The 20320-nt window shown below is 40.2% G+C and overlaps 1 protein-coding gene across 2 annotated transcripts in view; it reads right to left on the bottom strand.

Moving 5' to 3' along the window:
* Positions 1–20320, bottom strand: part of znf385d (zinc finger protein 385D) — a 100515-nt gene that overhangs the window by 13227 nt on the left and 66968 nt on the right. For both annotated transcript variants that reach the window (XM_026186023.2, XM_080308162.1), the window contains one exon: positions 770–1117. In XM_026186023.2, the coding sequence (XP_026041808.2) occupies positions 770–1117 (348 nt within the window). The remainder of the gene's footprint in view (positions 1–769; positions 1118–20320) is intronic.

Raw genomic sequence — 20320 nt, 5'->3', positions numbered from 1 at the left:
TGAAGAAGCTTGATTTGTGTGAATTCATGTAGAGCTTTGTGGTCACTTGTGAAATCCAGCTGCCCGATGAGTATTTCAGTAAGTGTTCGGTGTTTTCATGGTGGAGAAACTGTTTAGAAATCTTTATTTGACTGTTTTATGTTGTTGAAACTTTAATGAAAAAGTCAATGTTTAAAACAAAGATATCGCAGGCAGAAGCAGAGGAACAACCTCAGACTGAAAGCAAAGATGACTCAGTGTACTGTCATTTCCCTGTGTTGTGTCTGTGTGTTTGTGTGTGAATGCAGTATGAGAAATTTGTTTGAAACAATGACTGCTTTGTTTTCAAAAGCAAGGATGTCTCACAATACCTGATTAAAGTTTGATAAAAGGTTCCTATGGAAACTACAGAAGGATAATTGAAGAATTGTGTTTTTTCAAGCCCCGGAATGATTGCTGAAGACAGCGGAGATAACTCTACAATAACGACAAACAAACGCTTGAACACTGAAGGAACCCAGCAGATAACAACCTTCCCCACAAAAAGCACTGACTCACTGAAAAAATTATTTCAACACAGATGCTGTCATGGAAATTTCACAACATGGAATGAAACAATCATGCAGAGTCCGTGTTCACTGAGAAAAACACAACCAGCAGGTAAACACCTCATTCGTACAGCAGAGCCAACCTTACTTTTGTTTTGTTTCAAGTTTGGGGGAGAAAAAAAAGGTCTGTCATCCACTCAAACTCTCCACGTTTGCGGCAAATCTTGGCACACGTCTCTCACCGCTATTGTGAGCCTCCAGCTGTGACGCGGAGTTGACTGCCACTTTGCAGAGGGAGCAGTAGAGAAGACGGCGAGCTTTCTCCTCCTCCGTTTCTGCGTCTGTCTCCGCTTCGGGTTCGGCATCGGGCTCCGGGAGGTCGGGTTCTGACGGGGAATCTAGCTTCGAGTGCCCCTCGTCTCCCCCAGCAGCTGAGGTAGTCTCTGGGGCTGCGGCCGCCGTGCCGCTCGGCACTGTCAGCGAGGCCACAGGTGCTGGCGACGGCGTGGTAGGGGTCGCCAAGGATGCCAGGGGTTGTGCTGTTCTGAGCACGGGGGAAAGCGCTAGGGGCGCTGTTCCAGGGAGGCCATCTGTAGGGAGAAATAAATCACACAAAGAAATGTCTTTGGTTTGAATCATATTGCTCCATCCATCATTCACGGACAGAAATGTTTTATTCATGTGGTGTTCACCCAACAGGTGGCTTAATGTGTTTTTATTGAGACTTCACAGGATCATTTCTATTTTTATTTGTTTGCTTTATTAAAGAACATAACATGAAATATTGATCTAAAGTAAAAGAGGTACTGCTGTACACTGCTATGCAGCCCATGCCTGCAGTGCTGCCCTACTTTTTTTGCCTCTGTCTCTCTCTCTTCTCCTTTTCTATGTTCATGAGCTTTGTTTCTTTTCTCTATCCTATTGCGTGCCGTGTCCAGCCAGAAATCAGTCTCAGTGTGCCATCCTTAAGGATAACACCCTTTGCACAATATACACAAACTAGGGATACATTGTTAGAGTATCTCCTAACTCCTAACAATATTTCATAACTCATTAAACTGGAACTAGTTCAGCACTAGTATTGACTGATACTTGAAGGCAAGGCATCTGTATCATATTGCAAATGGAAAAAGCTGCATCTAAAAACCACGGTGAGAGGGGGACTCTGCAGATATGTATTCATGAGCTGTTTCAGGTATTTAAGATGATCAGCTGTGTAATCAAACTGTCTGCCCTTCACTGTTTGTGTGTCGAGGCCATATGTGTGTTTTATAAATTAAGAACATGAATTTATCACAGCTCAATCTTCTTGTCACAATTAGCCACGCTGTGAATTTCATTCATGGCAGGCCTAATTATATTCAGACATGAACAGTGCTACTCGCAGTGGTAGATGGTGTAGATGAGCCGCACGTCATATTTAATAGATTCACCTGAATCACTTTAAAATGATGTCTCTGAAGCTAGCACAGTTCGTTTTGTTAAACGTGCTAAAGCTCGACTCCTCTCTCCTTGCATCTCTTCCACTACTGAGTCTTTGATGAGAGGGACTAACACACATGGAGATGAGGTGAGGAAAGGAATCAAGGATGCACAATCTGAGAAGGTAGGTCAGTGTTTGTGTGCAGCCCTGGGTGTGGCTTTCTTCCACCGGCACCAGGACTGCCGCACATGGCTTCAATCAAGTACTCATCAAGCTGCAGTGTTTATATTCCTTTCACTCACTTCCTGCCAAACTGTTTGCATCACCGGTGTGGTAGCAACTCCTGGCCCTTTTATAAAGATTTTCTTAGTTGTAACTTGGCTCCGTCCTTCTTCACAGCTCACTGCCCGCTCCAGTCTCACACCAAAACAACACCGTTCATGTGCCCGTCCACTCTCCACCAGTTACTCCAGCTTCTTCCCCCTACTTGCTCCTGCTTTGCCAGCTCAAGACTCCAACATGGTCTGTTTTTGGGGCATGCCAGCTTTTAGTTCTAAAACCTCAAAGTATATTCAATTCATGAAAGCCGAGATTTGGAAATGATGGCTTATGATGGCTGGATTCAGATCAAGTTATTTTTTCTATTAATTATATAAACAAAGCTGAACGGTACAAACTATATACAAGCGGATCCTTGAAAAACAAACATCCAAAAGCTTTTCCATCCAGACATGTTCGTTGTTTGGGAGCAGACAGACGTCATTTTGCAAAATCAGCACATACGGAGCGGTTGAGAAGCTACAAATACAACATGTTTTGTTGCTAAAACTTGGAGAAACAAACTGCACCGAAAGCAACAGCTCCACAGTCACAACAGCCTTAAACATATACTGCAGATAAACGTGGCAACATGACTTTGGCAACATAAACCCTGCTTGGTTTCGAGACATCTGTCATGAAACAGAATGGAAACGTGCACTTCCAAACACTTGTGCAAGCTGATGCATGTGCATCACCATCCAGTAACACACAGAACGCAAGTGCAAGAGTTTCAAATGGCAGCCATCAGACTTGCTCTTGTCACTTGTTCTAGTGTTTCTCTCAGAAAAACACCATCACACTCACTGGAGACTCTGACATGATAACATAAATAGTGCCCTGAAGGATAAAACAAAAAGAGATTTTAACTGATGAATGAAAGTGACAAGATGTGAACTTCATAGCTGAGGGAATGTGTAACAGTTTACAAGGGTGTCAACCTCAGTTTCACTAAAGGCCACAGTGGGAAATAAGAATCACATGAAGGCACAGACATTTGTTGACTTGCTTTAACTTTATCGAAAGAGTAAACGCAATTGAAGTCCTAAAGTTGTTTAGCCATTATATCATTCAGTCAAGCAAAATAATGATAATGCGTTCTCATTACAATTATACAAGTTGGCTACCATACAGCCAACTCACAACACACCAGCCTGGATATGACTCCTGGGTCATTTATTAAACCAAATGCATCCATCCATCCAGGTGTAAAGCAAACCAGAGAATCTTTTCATTTTGTTCTTGCATGTGTGTCTGAAAGTTTTACACAGTTTGTTTCACAGGCCTGAACATGACAACTCTGTGTGGTACATTTTATTTAAAAAAAAAAAGACCTTTGATTACATAGATTATATGTACCATGCAGCCTTCTGCCACTAAAATAGACTGCTCATAAAATTTAAACTGCCTTTTGCTCCATCGCTTTATCTGAGCTGAATCTCATATTGTGCTGTAGTCAGTTTTTTCAAAACCTCGAACATCAATATGATGGCTCAGATTGTGTTCCTGCAAAACAGAGATGTGTCATAGCAAATACATCACTCTTTCAGGACTGAATATTGTTTCTCAATCGAAGCTTATTTCCAACGCTAAACATTTGTTCTTGTTTCTCTCTTTTCTTTTTTTTTGGTCAAAATGTGGGATTATTGCAAATTTTATTTATTTTTTTGTGGATTTTGTGTTACTTTCTTAGCATTTGGAGTGAGAAACTTTCAGACCAACCCTAACACTATTTTGAGGTAATAACCCGAATTTTTGGACAAGCGTCTAGGAACCTCTTGAAATCACCTTTCCCTTTTTCCTGCCTTTTGTGGTAAATATTGCTGATGTCTGCAACAACAGACTGCATATAAAAGATGGATTTGGCAACCATGCTGTCGCACACTGTTTTGCTCTGTTACATTTTTGAAACTTTGAGCTGATGTTTTTTTGCTATTGCTATCTTAGCTTGTTAAAACAAGGCATCAGGAGTACGGAGAGGATCCGACTGAGGAGAGGTGCTGCTTTGCTAATCAGAAGATTTGCCTGTCGATGAGCAACGTCATTATCATGTTTACATGATGAAGAATCAACGAGAACAAAAGACGATCAAGTGTTTACTGAGGTTACAGATCAAAGGAGCCGTAGACTTCTTTATGATCATTCTTTTTGCAAACACAGTAGTTATCCACTGCTGCCAAATGATTTCACTCTTTACATGTGGAACTGATATCCATTTTTCATATACAGGGTGTGCTTACAATTAGGGGGACCAAAACATTAAAAGTTATATACAGACTAGATTAAAAATTTTCAAAGGAGTGAATTGAGCTCTGAAGGACTAAGTTTGATGTCTCTGATTTACACAGTCAGCTCTTCTGGTTGTTTTTAGCTTAGTCTCTGTAAAGACGGACCCAACACACTGTTACGATTATGGGTTTTTAATAGCACTTTCACAGGTTGAGCCTCTCTGTTCGCAGCTTGTCTCGGCACACACATCTCCTGCTCCAGTCTCCGGCTTCACTATAAGAAAAGAGACGTCTTATTAAGCAGATCGTCACCACCTGTGGCCTCACCTGCCTTCCCGGCACCGCCCGCTTAAGGTCTCTGTACCACCCCTCCCCTGCAGCTGAGCCAGGGACCACACCTCCACCACAGTCTCTAAGCTCAGTAACCAGGAATATAAATTTTATTGCTATATATTAGTACAGCCCAACACTGTAAATATACCACATTCTTCTGAACATGGAAAAACTTAAGTATAAAATGAAGACTAAAGCAAAAGAAAGAAAGTATTAAAGTTTAAAATAAAATGTTTACTTCATCGGCACAAAAACTGATTCAAGCCGTACAATCAGACTCAAAAGAACACACATGACTTTCTAGACCAAAGGCAAGAAGATCTGATTTCTATCTAAGGTGTTAAAATTGCTCCAAGATGAGTTGTTCAGGCGATTACTGATTACATGCCAGATCAGGCACATAAATATGAAACAAACTATGCAAGCAGTCGCACCTCTAATCTGCTATTTGTATGAGAGATCACATTAACGTGTACAAAGAGGCTGCTGAAAGACATGTCTGATATTTTTAGGAACAAACACAGCAGCAGATCAATATATTTGACTCCTAAAACAACATCACGTGTCACAGTATGGAATACAGAAGACTGCTGCCACATCTGCGAAAATGAAATTTTGCCTTGGCGGCTCCGTCTGATCGATGCCAATGCCTCACAGTTCCCCGCACTCCAGTGTCACAAAATGAAGCTCAGCCAGCCAGGAGAGCAAATCAATAGTGAATTATGTCATGCTATTTTTGTGGGCCATTATATATGGTTCTTATTTATCCCAGTGGAGATGTCGCCAGTTGGCGCCACAAAACTCTCCGAACGTACATTGTGACTGAGATCGCTCAAGCCAAAGGTTACAAAATATATCAGAGTTGAAAGCAGCAGACCTCCAGCAACAGAGCTTTATATGCTTTACATCTAAAATGATTGCATCAGGTGAATACTGCGTATAATTAGTGAGTGCTGAATGGTTTCTAACTGTAAATTTTAGACAGTACACTTTTGTCCATTAAAGTATTGATTGGAAACCGCACTAATTTTCCTGGCATTGACTGTATTCATGCAGCATGTCTGTCTTCTCTGAACCACCAACAAAACCACAGACCACTCCATGAATCTACTTCTCCACAGCCACAAGGAACATCTATTTTTAAAATTGTGATTTTTTTTTTTTTAAATAAATACTTCATCCAACCACTTTTCTCCACATTTTCACAGTTGTCCAAAGTGGCAGCCAGCAAAGCAAAGTGGCCAATATTTCCTTCCCCTGAGCCACATCTCTCAGCTCTTGCTGGGATGTGTAGTCCTTGGGGTGTTTGCTGCCTGAAGGCTTTTCTTCTTCTCCTTGAACATGCCTGGAACACTTTTGCAGGAAAGCATCTGAGAATCTGCTCAATCCTGAAGCACCTGACAGCATTACCTTACTAACAGGGTTTTTGCACACCAACTGAACACTGTGCAGAGAAAAGCCTCTAATTTTACAATGCTGTGTTGCATTTCCTCCTAATTTTACAGAAAAATGAACAAAATGAGGGGATTTAGAGCAAAATAGGGGATTTTAGAATTTATATGATTGTTGTTGATCTTGCTGAAGAAAGGAAAAAAAAAAAGTAGGAAAGTTAATTTTATACTTCTGGATTCAGAGCTTTAGAAATCATCTTTCCTATTTTACAAGGAAAAATGCTTAGTGTAGCATCCCAGTCAGCCATTTTCTGCTGGTGTTCAACTTCCACGCCATTTCAGTATCCTACGAAAACTATTGGCGCGTTCTTGTTTCCATGGTGCCAAATCCTGCCATTCTGTAAAAGCTGCTTGCGTCTTCTTAGCATTGTTCCTGCACAACAGTGCACCGTGGGTAAACATGTTATTTTTCCACTGAGCAGATTTAATGTCATAAAAGATCACATTTCAACCTGAACCACACACAGCCAAGCAGCTTTCAGCGCCTAAAGAGAACCAACAAATGACAGGGCAATCTTCAGTCACATGCCGGGGCGGTATTTGACGCCGTGAGATGAGAACACATTGAAGCTATTTTTTCTCGGGCGTCTGCTCTGAAGCTGTACACTGTTTGAAACTCATTACAGCTGCTCAGACCTTTGATCTCATTCTTTGGTTTTGATCAGCTCGTGACTGACAGATTGACACTGAAACTAAAAGCTTTGCCTGAGACTGGATTTATTCTTTACCCCGGCAGTCTAACCGAGCCGCTGACAACTCAGAACCAATCTGCTTATCAATCTCACACTCTTCAGACTCCTTCGCGTATAAATAACACACCGCAAAATTCAAAGCAGTCACTCATTTTTAAAACAGTGTTTTCCAAAAAGCCACGCAGAACATCATTTAGATGCGCATCGCTAGCAGCTTTTGCTGTTAACAAATATCTATCCATTAATTTCTGTGAACCTCTAATCCAATTCAGGGTTGCAGGAGGATGGGTGACGGGTTGAGCTGCTATCATTGGTACACCCAATCCATCACAGCATTAACAATTAAATTATAAGAATTTTACTTTTTTTATTTCTATTTAATTTTGTATAATCAAATTATTTTATGAATTTCATTTTGTAGTATGTCTTTGATCAGAGCTGTTAAGAAAGAATAAGAATTACATTCGAGCCTGTTCTCACTGCATGGGCATCAAATAATACTGTTAGTCGAGTGTTTAGTCAAAGTTCTGTGTCACGGAATTCTGAGACCATTATCACGACATCATATGAGTAGTTAAAAACCAGCCAACCAGTTAGTAAACGGAAAGAAAGCAACGAGTGAAAGTTAAACTCAACATGAATCAGTTTCCAGGTGCACAATCATGTGGTTTGTATCACTGGCACATAGGGCTGGGTGTCGTCACTGATTTCTAGAATCGATTTGATTCCGATTCACAAGGTCCCGATTCGATATAATCCACGATTCGATTTGAATTGGAGAAATTTAGCCTCAGACAGCCAGAAATATTATAATTCTGATCATTTATGATTACATATCGATTTTCTATATCTACAAAAAGAAAGCTGACACTGGTCAGACTTCATCAGAGATGTTAGCATCACAGCAGATGCCTTTGTATCAAAATAACAAAACATTAAAACACATGAAGATCGTCCTGTTCCAACTTTGTTATTACCCTTCAAATATTTGTTGAACAGTTATCCATCTATCCATTCTCCTCCATTCATCCAGTTCCAGTGGAGCCTATCCTAGTTACCATGGGGCACACTCAGGATAGGTTACCAGACTATCGTAGGGCCAGCACATGGAGACAGACAACCATTCACACCTACAGGTAATTTATAATCTGACCCCACTAACTGTTGGAGGAAGCCCAGAGAGAACCCACACATGCATGGGAAGAATATGCAAACTTCACAACGAGAGGCCACAGCCAAAAGGTGGATTCAAACCCACAACCTTCTTTCATCGTTAGCAGCAATGCTAACCACCGTGCTGTCCCCACATGTTTGTTAAACATGTGTACATCGTATTTTAAACATATTTAAGATCTTTAGACATCAGATAAGAGTCTTATACAACCAATACTTATAAATTAATATACAATTTTTTCATGAATAAAGTTTAAATGATAAAAGTGCCATTGATTAATTATAGCTATTATAAAGTGATACTGACTTAAGCTGCTGATTTTCAGCAGTTTAATCACTTTTGTGTTGCTGCAGTTCTTTTATCTGATCTGTCCTCTCAGATCTCAATAGATACCCTGGTTAGAGTCTATTGCTTGCCGACTATACTAACTTCACATTTTTGAGCATGGCACAGTGTGCACGTGAGGATATCTAAACTCTTCTGTTATGTCAGTAGATGCTTTGGATGCCTGCAGAGTGATTTAAGGAAGAACATCTGGTATTAAAAGACTATAATTTCCAGGTTCTGCAGTTATAAACATGACTTAAACATTTACTTAAAAATTTAAACTCAACTTGATAGGGGGAAATAACTTCACCAATTAGCTGTGTGTATATCCTATTTTCAGTGAAGCAGACTTTATACAAGGGCGAGAAAATCTACCCAGTCCTGTCAATCACAGCACAGTCAAAACACCACCATACCCAAAGAAGTAATTAATTTGTCAAAGAAGAAAAAGTCGATCTTGGGAGGAGACAAAACAATCCCTTTGGAGTAGTGTGAGTAAGGGCATCTGCTGTTAAATTAAACACGAGGAACTTCAACTGGTTTAACAGCAATTTTCAGCATGAATGTGGCTTTACATCGCATCCCATCAAGCCATTACTACAAGAACAATAATTAATTAGTTAACTATTTATGATATGGCTGACCCTCCCAGTCCAGATAAGTAATGTTTATGCCACAAGCAGAGCAGAAAAGCGACCTCTTTGCCCCCTGCAATTACCCACCACTTTCTCCCAGTCCGCTTGGGTATGCCAAGCGTCAAAACAACCTGAAATCACAGCGATTAACTCGGGCAGCCTCGCTGCGTTCACCAGCTACCAAAAGTCTGCCATCACACCTGCTTCTCTGGGCAGATTTTCAGTGGCGTGGTGAGCAGTCTGAGTGCAGTTTCAAAACAAGTTCACGTAAAGGTTTTAGTATTCTTGCGAGCCAGCAATTCTATGCCTGTGAGTTATCATTTAACTGATTTTGGCAGGGGTTCTCACAATTAGAGAGCTGAACTAGATGCACCACCAGAATCTGAGATACTCGGGTCTATACTGGGGATTTTCTGTCCTTCGTGTATCAGAAGTAACATCATCGTAGGAGAATAAATGTCTGTATCAGTCAGAAAACTGACAGGCTAATGAACAGCTTTGCAGGGTGCTTTTGTTGAACAAAACTTCAACATTTTGGCAACATCCTTGTGTTTTGATACCTCAGAGAGACATCAACCAGTTCTCTTTGTGAAGTTGGCAAAGAGACAGATCTGTTTGGTATAGTTTAAAACAGCGGCTTCAAGCAGAGGGAAATAATTAGCTTCCACAAGATAAAGCGCTCCTTTATAGAGTTCCAGTATTATGAGGTAGTGAATGGTGAGTGTCAGCTTGCTAACATCAGTAAAGACCACATTAAAGAACCACTAGGGTGTTGTTCAGATGTAGGAGAAAAAGTAAAGCCAAAACTTCCTCATGAGGTGAGGATGCTGATGTTCAGCGATTTCCACAGATGTATTTTGTTTGTGTTTCTCTTCACAAGCTTCTCCTCAGCAAATATTTTACTTGCCAAGTGCTTTGTGTGAAAGGTCAGTATTGCTTGCTTCTCAAGTGAGTGTTTAATCCTGCAGATGAACTTCACTTCCAGCATTGTGAATTGTTATAGTCCTGGTTCTGCTCTGCAGCAATGTGTAGCTCAGTCAGTGGTTTTCCACCTGGTGCAGGTTCTGGCTGGTATGGACCTCCACTTAGAGAGACTACACTTTACTACATGCAAGCTTCATTTAGGAACAGCGGCTCTGGAGTGCAGCCCCAGGTTAATGCTACCACAACAATTGGTAGAGTAACACAAGATATTATTGGCCAGCGCTATCTACTTAGCAGCAACTGAGCTTTCAAAATAAGAGCGATGTGTTTTCAAGTACATAAATCACATACAATGTTATTTTCTCCATAGAAAATGAAAACACTGCTAAAACATACACCAATATACTCAAGTGGCCATACCTGGGGAAACATAATATCTCATTTAGGATTGAAAGCTTTGGGTTGGCTCATTTCTAGTGAGCTTCAAAGATGTTGTTGGCATATTTTTTAATTTGCACAGATGATAGAAGTTTCCACCTGCTTCCAGTCTTTATGCTAAGCCTACTTAATCAAATCCATCGATACATTAAATTTTACTTAGCTGTGTGAATTATAGCTCGTGGATATATTTAACCATTAACGTTTGATAAAAATGCAAAGGAAATCTGTGAGGTTCTTCTTCATCTGCTTCCTATAGAAGCTGGTTGGTGAGCCCATCCCATGTTAAGTCATGCATGTATTTGCCCTTGTGTTGGGGTGAACTCATCTACCACGGTGTCATTAAAGAGCCATTTGCTGTTCGAGGACCAGGTGATTAAAGTGTACTTTGGCTGGCCTAGGACGCCCTGCTCTCCGGGAAGCCTCTTGTAATCCATATCCCCAGTCAGTGTGACCTAACTGGCTGTGCAAGGCCCAGTTAAGAACTCAATCCCATCTCATTAATGGAGGTAATGACTGTGATCAATCTAAAGTTGGTAAGGGCGAGCCGGGCAGGGTATGTGGGAGAGAAAGAGAGAGATAAATATTGAGGGCCAGGTAAAAGAAGGGGAGAAGAAACAAAAGGGCTGAAGACACAGAAAGATTGAGTTGGAGCGAGAGAAAAATAAGTGAAATAAAAAGTGAAATGAGAAAAGTAAGCAACCTGTGAGACCAAAACAATGGGAGACAAAGTGTATGAAAGAAGGAGGACGAATGACAGACGGGGGTAGATAGAGGGGCGTGTGAAGGTGAGAGGAAAGAGATAACATTAAAAGGGAGCAATCGAGTAAAGGACACAATTAAAGAGGGAGAATCTGAGAGGCTGAGAGTGGTGAAGGCAACAATGATAAAGAGAATTGAGCGAAAGGCAGATGGGGAAAGAAGCCGTGACCCTTCGAGACAGGACACAGCCTCTTTTCTTTCCTCTGTTTGTACCCCAACCTCTCCCGACTCCCCTGACATTTCCTGTGGCGATAGAGGAGAAACGTGGCTCGGAAAACTTTCCACCCTGTTTAAGCTTTCGGGCAGTCACAAGACTCCCCAGAGATCTGATTACCTTCCTCAATGAAGCTGGATTAAGCTCTTTAATTAAAATGATTGGGCCTTATTATATGCTGTCACAATTTAAAGGACATAAATCCCTCATGGCCCTTGAGTTCTGTCAAATTTCATTTGACATCCATGATTTTTTTCCTCCCCTCTTGTCAGTATTCAAAGTGAGTAAGTGAGCAAGGCTGAATATTTCCAGCACAGAAGACTGATAAGATGACAAATTTGCATTTACAAATAAGTGTGCGTCAGTGCTTGCAGTCATCTTTTTTTGTTGTTGTTTTTGTCGAAGGGGAAAAAAGCTGGATTATCTCAGACACTTAAACACAGCAGGCGTTATTGATTTGAATTCATCTCTTTCCAGTTTCATTCTAAAGCAAATGATCCGTATCTAATTTCTATTGGAATGTTCCTGTGGTTACACGTTGGCGTGCAGAAACCTCACAAATGAGAACGTTTGCAGCGCTGCGCAGGTATGGAGCCAATCTGGTCACACGCTCATCAGGTATGCTGCTGCCTCTGACGTCTGTTAGAGGCTTTTTTCGAGCTTGTGCGTGTACATGGATACACAAAGGCTAGAGCAGGGTGGGGTGGAAGGGCGGTGGAGCTAGCCTCCTGCCTCCCTGCAGCCTGCCCCATTGTACAGCTGCTGTCAGTGCTGGCATGGCTCCCCTGACAATCTGCTCTTTAATAGCTAATATCAGGGTACATTTCCTCAGGCACTGGACTGGAACTGAGAGATGGCGGGCTGTGCTATGGGCATTTCTCTCTCTCTCTCTCTCCCACGTTGCCTTTCTCGCTTTACCACTGCTCTCTCTGGTGCTGGTGTAAAGACGCGCACAAACACACTTGACAGGCAGCAGCTGAGTCATCTGGCTAATCTGCTATCTTACAGTGTCCAGTTGCACATTCTTCTCATAGAGCACGCAGGTACAGTAACATTATGATGTAAAGAATTTAGATGCTATAAATGTAAGTACACACTTTGAAGCAGACCCGTAAACGATAGGCTGATGTTCTTTGAAATGTATTTTTTTAAGTGGTGTTTGCTTGCTCTGGTTATTAGAGAGGCTTTCAAAAAGCCTGGAAAATGTTATCCCTAAACTGCAAATACATTTAGCTAAACCAATGAATTATAATCACTAAATATACAAACATGCTTTTGCAATTTCACAGTAATTCAGTGTAATATTTAGAGTTTTTAGAAAGATCTAAACATTGGTTAACCTGACCTAATTTGAAATTAGCAGTTGAATTATTGCACTGTGTTTAAAAAGAATATTTTCTTACATGCTGAAGGATGAAGGAACCCGATGCTCTCAGGGTTTAGTGCGCACAGATTGATGACAGAATTATTTTCTTTGCTGGATAACAGCCTGCAGTCGTCTCACACACGTCTCCGGAACAATCCTGGCCCATTCTTCTTTGGCAAATCTCTGAGCTCCTCCACATCGGATGGTTTCATATCATGGTTCTTTGTCCTCGGTTCAACTCAAAGACTTTCATAAGGATTAAAGTCAGGACTTTGTGCAGGTCAGTCAACAATGTTTTGGGTCGCTGTTGTGTTGGACACCAGAACAACAACCCAAAGCCAGTTTGGGTCACTGACTGCTTGAGGTTTTCTTTCAGAATATTTACTTCCGTCTTTCTTTAGGATTTTGTCCACCGTCATGAGATTACCGTGTTACAGAGGCACTGAAGCCTCCCTGCAGGGTAATATTCCCCCCACCGTGCTTCCCTGAGGCGAAAGTGTTCTCTGGGTTGTATTTCTCTCCCTTCTTTCTCCAAACATTGGCAGTGTCTCTGTGGCCAAAGAGCTCTTGTTTTGTCCACCCAAAGACCGGCTTACATTATGCATAATCATTATGCATAACCTTTCTCCAGGTTGTTCTTAGCAAACTTTAGTATAGCTTGAAGGTGTCTCTTCTGCAAATGTGCAGTTTTCCTTGGTCCAGGGTTCTACTTATTCTCCTTTTTTAAGATGACAATCCCTGCCTTGGCTGTGTCATTCACTAGTGTCTTGGCAGTTGTTCTGGGGTCTTTAGACACATCTCTCACTAGTTTTCTTTCCAGAATCTTTGAAATTTTTCACATCCTTCCTCTGCCAGGTTTGTTCTGTACAGCGTGGCTCTCTTTGAATTTATTGACGATACTTCTTACTTCTTAACAACTGGAAACGCTGTGATAACTTTGTCTCCTGCTTTGTAAGCATTAACATTTTTTTCCTATTTTTAAACTGATTTATTTCAAGTGACAGCTCAAACCCTTCCTGAAGTTTATATACAATTAAATCACAGCTGTGGTTTGCTGTGTCGATCAGTAAAAAAAAAGTTAATAATACTGATTATGTTGCGTTTTGTTTTTCTTTTCTAATTCTGTCATTGTGTGCACACAGATATAATTTATGTTTTTAAAGAAGACTAGTGTTTTTAGAAATGTTGTGTTAAAAATCACTTGCTCTGTAAAAAAACAACAAAAAAAAAAATTTAAATTTCATAGGGAGGCTAATTATTTTGTCCTCATCTGTATGTAGAAGGGGTTAGTTACTTTTACTTACTGTTAAAATCTTAATTCACATGACACAACTGAACTTCACGCAAAACCAGCAGGCAGGGATGAAGTCCCTTACCATGTTGGCCAATCAGAAACACTGACACTTTTGGTCCCGCCCACCTGAGAAGCAGAGGAGTTTATTGCAGTGTCGTCAGTTTAAATCAGTGTCAGTTAAATGTGATGTGGACCACAGCTGCATTACCTGTTGTATTGTTAAGCCTACTGCAGCTTATTTTTAATTAAATCCACAACATGGCAGAATGTGACGGATATCACAGATTTTTGTTTTAACACCCACCCACACGCGCACCAAAGGTGAAAGGAGGAAAGTGTGATTTTTGCAGTAAATGATGTTAATGGCAAAAACAGCTTATGATTTCAAATGCAGAGGTTGTTCGTGGAGTCCTCCTCCCACTATTATTTGTATATTCCAGCTGTGCGTGATGTCTTTTATGCATCCACGCTCATAGCTCCTTCAGCACGCCTCCTCTCTCCTTGAGATGCATTTTTGGATTTGAGATATCCTTTGAGATGAGCAGTGAGATCAATTTCTGGGTCAGAGGAATCCCGAGAAATAGGGGCAGAGGAGAGAAATATCAAGGAGGGAGAAAACTGAAAATGGACCTTTTTTGGAAAATTCTTGCAGGGTGAAGATTTTCAGCTCTGACTCCTCATTTTCCTGCTATTTAAAGTTTGTGGTCGACAGGCAGGAACATGAAGAACAGGTGCTGTAAAAAATAACCCGGTGTATAAGTCGACAAGTTTAACCAGCTTCAAAAGTTTCATATTGTATTCGCAAACAAAACAAAACAGTAAAAAACTCTCGGCATTAATCAAATATTCACCCAACTGCAGAGCTCTCATTACAGAACACTTGCAATCAGATGTATTTCTACCAAACACAAATGAGCAATCAGATTACATTGTTTCCACCATGGATCTGTTGTACTGAAATTATAATGGAAATCATATATTTTTCCACTTGTAGTTAACAGAGCAAAACAATCTAATTGAAAGCCCACTCTGCAAACGTGCACCGAGCTCTGCCTCCCTTTTTCCACCGACTCTCACCACGGCCATTACTCTTCTGCGATCTCGGCATTTCATTAGCGCCAGCTTTGTGACCCTGATATACCATCAAATACTTCAGCCTTACAGATAATGCAGCATTTACCCGCCTCGACAATTAATTCTTTTGACATCTGAGTACATTAATATTCATTACCCCATGCCACTTGTGACAAACCACCACCCCCACAAGCTGTAGATATGATCGTGAGATGCTGTATAGAAATATAGTTGTTGTTTTTTTTCTCCCCTCTCTTTTTTTAAGGGCATTGAAATGATTAATAGCCATTTGTCTGTGTGGTTATGACAGCTTGTTGTTTAAGGTCCCAGAGGTCTCTGTCTGTGTATAATGTGTTTACAATTTTCCCCAGGCTTGAGTGTAAGTTTAATGTCAGAGCTGTGTAGAATCCATTACAGATGAGTATCTCAGTTCAGGTGCAGTGGGAGGAGGTCAATGTCTGAGCCCTACCTTTGTTGTTTGGCCTTTTTATTTTTTATTTTTTTTATCTCAAGAAAACGTGCTTTTCCCTCTGGCGTGCAGCGCTATTTCGCGCTTTAAATTGTTTCAGTGTCGGTTGGCCAGTTTTTAGAGATCCCTTTCTTCCCTTAAATATAATGCAACTGAAGGATGTTTGCCTTGTGATGTTCAAAGCACAACATATATAAGTTTGAAGAACTTTCTGATGACTACCAGCTGCACACTTCTTTTCAGCTAGCGCAAAAAAAGTGTACAGCTGGCGAACATTAGTAGGACAACTCACGTCAGCGAGCCATCATCAATGCTTTCATCGTGTCTCAGTGTCGGGAACATGAGACTGTTCATGCACACTTTCTTTTGCATAGTACTGCAGTTCTCACTCTGGGGTCGGTGGGGGAAAACGGCTCATTGCAGAGATTAAGACCTCAGAAATCTGCAAACTTTGTGGCTTAACTGTATCAGCTTTTCAAATTATTTTTTTTCTTTTTGTTTGGTTTTATTACTGTTGCAACTTTTAGCACAGCAACATAAATGATATTTAGTTTAATCTTATTCAAGAGAAGGCGACCATTACAGAGATATCTGCAAAACTGACATCAAAGCAATCCAGATGGCTTTTCAGGAGGAAGTATTCCTTTAAGGTCTGAATGTCTTCACATCTATCAGCTTTTTCCACTAAAGGCTGTATGATTTTATAGAAAAATATTCAATCACCGTCACTGCATAGCTAACTTTCATAGTTACTGTAGCTTTGGAAATATTTCAGTCAGATTGAGTTATATTGGTTTGATATGCTGTGTAGCAGGGCTCTGCACTGGGATTGAGGAGGTAAATTAGAAGTCATCTTTTCATTTTCAAGAAAGAATGAATCACAGATGTGCCACTTCTAAATGACTTTCTACAGGGTCATTTTCTACTTCACAGAAAAAAAACACACTGACTTTGATGATGTTAGACAATGATGGACACAAACGCACAGCAAGGAAACAGGCTATTGTGGCTAAGGTGGTCTTCAACAAGCATACGTGATAAATATTACAAATGATCAAACTGCTCTTACTTCAAAAAGCAACTTTACAATAAAAAAAAGTCTTTTTTGTTTGTTTTTTGGAGCCAATTTGACCAAAAAAATGTCGGAGCCACAAAATTTATTTGGGCCTTATAATGAAGGTGATACAGCCTATTAAGTATGAATTAGCCTATCAACATCACTAATAGGTGTAAATAATTAAGATCATTAACCACATGAGACTACTCTGCAATGCGATATTTACTACTGAACTACTAATGTTGAAGGTAAAGCTCTTCTGTTTTCCTCAGCTGCACATCGCAATCGACCTTTAGGTCTGTAAAAACAATATTCTGCTTGTTCTGGAAACATCTCACCACATTACTTTTTTCTGTTGTTTGCTAATTTCTCATTGTGGTTCAAGCGTGAGAGTAAGTCAGCAGCATTAGCACACAACTCTGTCCAAACACACTGTTAAAGTCTCTGTTTTTCCTCCCTGGATTTTCTTTTTGTGGATTAGGAATCCACAGCTAGAGGGACTCAGGACCAGCCATTTATTTGTATACATCCATGTGATCCACCAGTGTTGAGGTATATCAAAACTAATAGAACGTGGGTAGCTATGGACATTTTAATTGACAAAATATGAAAACAATTGGTAAAATTTAGGTTACACGTTTTTACAGCTGGATAAACATGAGGCGTCATGTACAGAGATGATAAATAAAGTCAAGAGATTGGACTCACTGCACAGCAGTCTAGCATGTCTAAACTTTTGGATGCTAGTGTATAATACAAAAAATAAATAAATAATAACTTTTCCACAATCACACGAGCCGAAGACGGCTCCATAATCACAAGTTGTCTACTGATACAGTCTATTAAATCTTATTGTCGAATTAAAAGAACAACATAACTAATCAGTGTTTAAAGACAACCTCGTTTTATTTCAGTCCATTGTTTCATGTTGATTCCAGCTGTGTCTATTTTAAAATTCCAGATTGTTTATTTTACAGTTTAATTCTTCCTCAGTGACCATTACATTTCAGAAGACACGTTTCATTGTGACATTTCATCAACGGGGCTTTAGTGCTTCTGTCTGCTGCTTTACTCAGATAACTCGCATAACCGCCGCTGCCATGTTTGTCCTGAATGACTGACAGAAATGCTCAAGAGGAAAAATTGTGTTATGAAATAAAAGTGGAGACAAAAATGACAAGCAATTAAGTCGAAATGTTTGTCAAAATTACATGTTGACGAATTCATTATCTAATGTGGGATTCGTTCAAGATGACATTTAAAAATTCGATGGAAGCAAAAGATGACGGGAGATGCTTCACAACTTAACTTTGTAAACGTTATTTTCAAACATATATATCTGCTATTGTGTATTCTTAAGTAACTTCAGGGTAACCCCCTGACCGTGGCTCAGGGGGTTGGGAAGCGCATCAGTAACTGGATCGATCCCCGGGCTCTCTGTCCTGGTCGTTGTGTCCTTGGGCAAGACACTTCACCTACCGCCTACTGGTGTTGGCCAGAGGCGCCGATGGCGCGATATGGCAGCCTCGCATCTGTCAATCTGCCCCAGGGCAGCTGTGGCTACAACTGTAGCTGCCTCCACCAGTGTGTGAATATGAGAGCGAATGAATAGTGGTATTGTAAAGCACTTCCAATCCATTATTATTATTAATCACAAAAACTCTTCTGTAAAACCTGATTTCTTACAAATCCAGTTGCTTAATTGCTGAGTCCTGAATGCTCAAAGCTCCCACTAAATATGAACTTCCCACAGTTCACATGAAAAGAGTAAACAGTGAATAACTATTTAATTAAAATGTAATTCTCAGCAGCAGCCGGGGGGAAAAACACATTCAGTGCATTAAATATTTAGGAATATTAGATATAACATGTTTCCTATGTTGGTCAGAGTGCGTCGACTCTTTTGTGACATAAATACACGAGAAACTTAGATTTTTAGCTCAAAGTAAAGTTACTTAGCGCATAATATAAGTATTATAAATTTAGCCATAATTTCTGAAATGCATTTAAGATTTAATAACTACTGTCCCTTCAGATGTGTGACCTCCAAAGTCATAGCTTGACTTAGCATTACATCACATCACATCCCCTCTCTTACGGTAAATGTCGATAGACTGCAGTGTGGGTTGGCTTCAGGGAAGCTCGAGTGCAAATTGCTTCTGTTAATGGTTTGACATTTGTATAGTAGCTAAGTAACTCTGCGGGGTACGAGACAGACTGCAGCCAGGTGTGAAGCTCTTAATATAACTTAAAGACTAACACATGATGTGCACCATGTGAAATATATAAGATTAAACTGCCTGTTTGTTAATGCTCTTTTATGATACTGTTTTAGGGGATACAGAAGAAAATTGTTATCCGGCTTATTTGAGGACCCTGGATATTCCACTCATCCATTTTCTTAACCACCTATCCAATTCAAAAGCCACGAGGGGGTTGGAGCTTACGCAGACTATCATGGGGCCAAACCCTAAACAGATTCGCAGGATATTCCTCCTGAGAATTGACACAGTTTTCAAACATTGCTATATAACGTTTCACCTCAAGTATTCTTTAAAATGCCCGTATGTGGCTTAATAACAGGTTCATTTTTTGTGAGTCTACTATAATATGTGCATGTTTCAATGTGAGGAAAAACATTGCTGCATCTCTTTTTTTTTTTTTTTTTTTTTAAATTTGTAATCTTTTCCTGAAATGCTCAGTTTTAGCTGTTGTGCCCTTTTGATCTCCCTCTGCTCTCCATGAGTGCACCAACAAAATTAGGTGTTAGTTAGCTTCTACAAGGTCTACAAATGTGGTTGTAGAGCACGTGGCTGACAAAATCCTTGAGTTTATTCCAGTTTGAACTCAAATCAGACCCAGATAAAGAAGAGAATCCTGCATTCATCCTTACATTATAGATTTTACAGAGATTTCATTCAATACTATTTCTGAAATTACTTATTGTGGCCTTCAAATCTGTATTTCTTTGTGTTTATGTTGTTTAAAAAAGTATCAACTTAAATTTCATGTGACCTGGTTGAGAAGCAAAATTTAAATCAAATGTTCTTCTTCTTGTTTTTAACATGTAACATCAACGAATAATAACAAAAAAGCTAAAAGGTTCCACAATTTGTGGTTGGCCCTAAAAATTACAACTTTAACTCACCTCTGACGTGTGGGAAAGGGATTCAAATTAGTGTTGGGTTGTGGCTGAGACGTAAAGTTGAGGAAATCGCTCTGTCAAATCATCTAAGGCTCTTGGAAAAAAGCTGAACTGGACTCTTCATCTCTCATCTGAGAAGCTTCAGTTCTACAACCAAATGGTGGAGAATCCCAGGCATAAAAACCTGGTATAAATAGAAGTTCAGTCACTGTCCCTCCAAGCTCCTTAGAATACCATGAGAACCCACAGACTCTGTCAAGTAACTAAAAATGATGGGCAGTGAGGAAGCTTCTTTTTTGAGGGTATCTCAAAGTAACTGCAAGTTAGAATGCAGATGTGTGAGGCAGTGATGAGGCTAACTCTGTTTGGGAAAACCACAAAACATGTCACATGGGTGCTTTAAACTTCAGGCGTCAGGGCTGTATAAGGTTCTACATATGTATAGGTCACAATGCAAAATGCACTCCAG

The sequence above is a fragment of the Astatotilapia calliptera genome, chromosome 11 (assembly GCF_964374335.1).
Source record: "Astatotilapia calliptera chromosome 11, fAstCal68.1, whole genome shotgun sequence".
NCBI lineage: Eukaryota > Metazoa > Chordata > Actinopteri > Cichliformes > Cichlidae > Astatotilapia > Astatotilapia calliptera.
The sequence above is the reverse complement of the archived record's forward strand: the minus strand, read 5'-3'. Positions and strand labels throughout refer to the sequence as shown.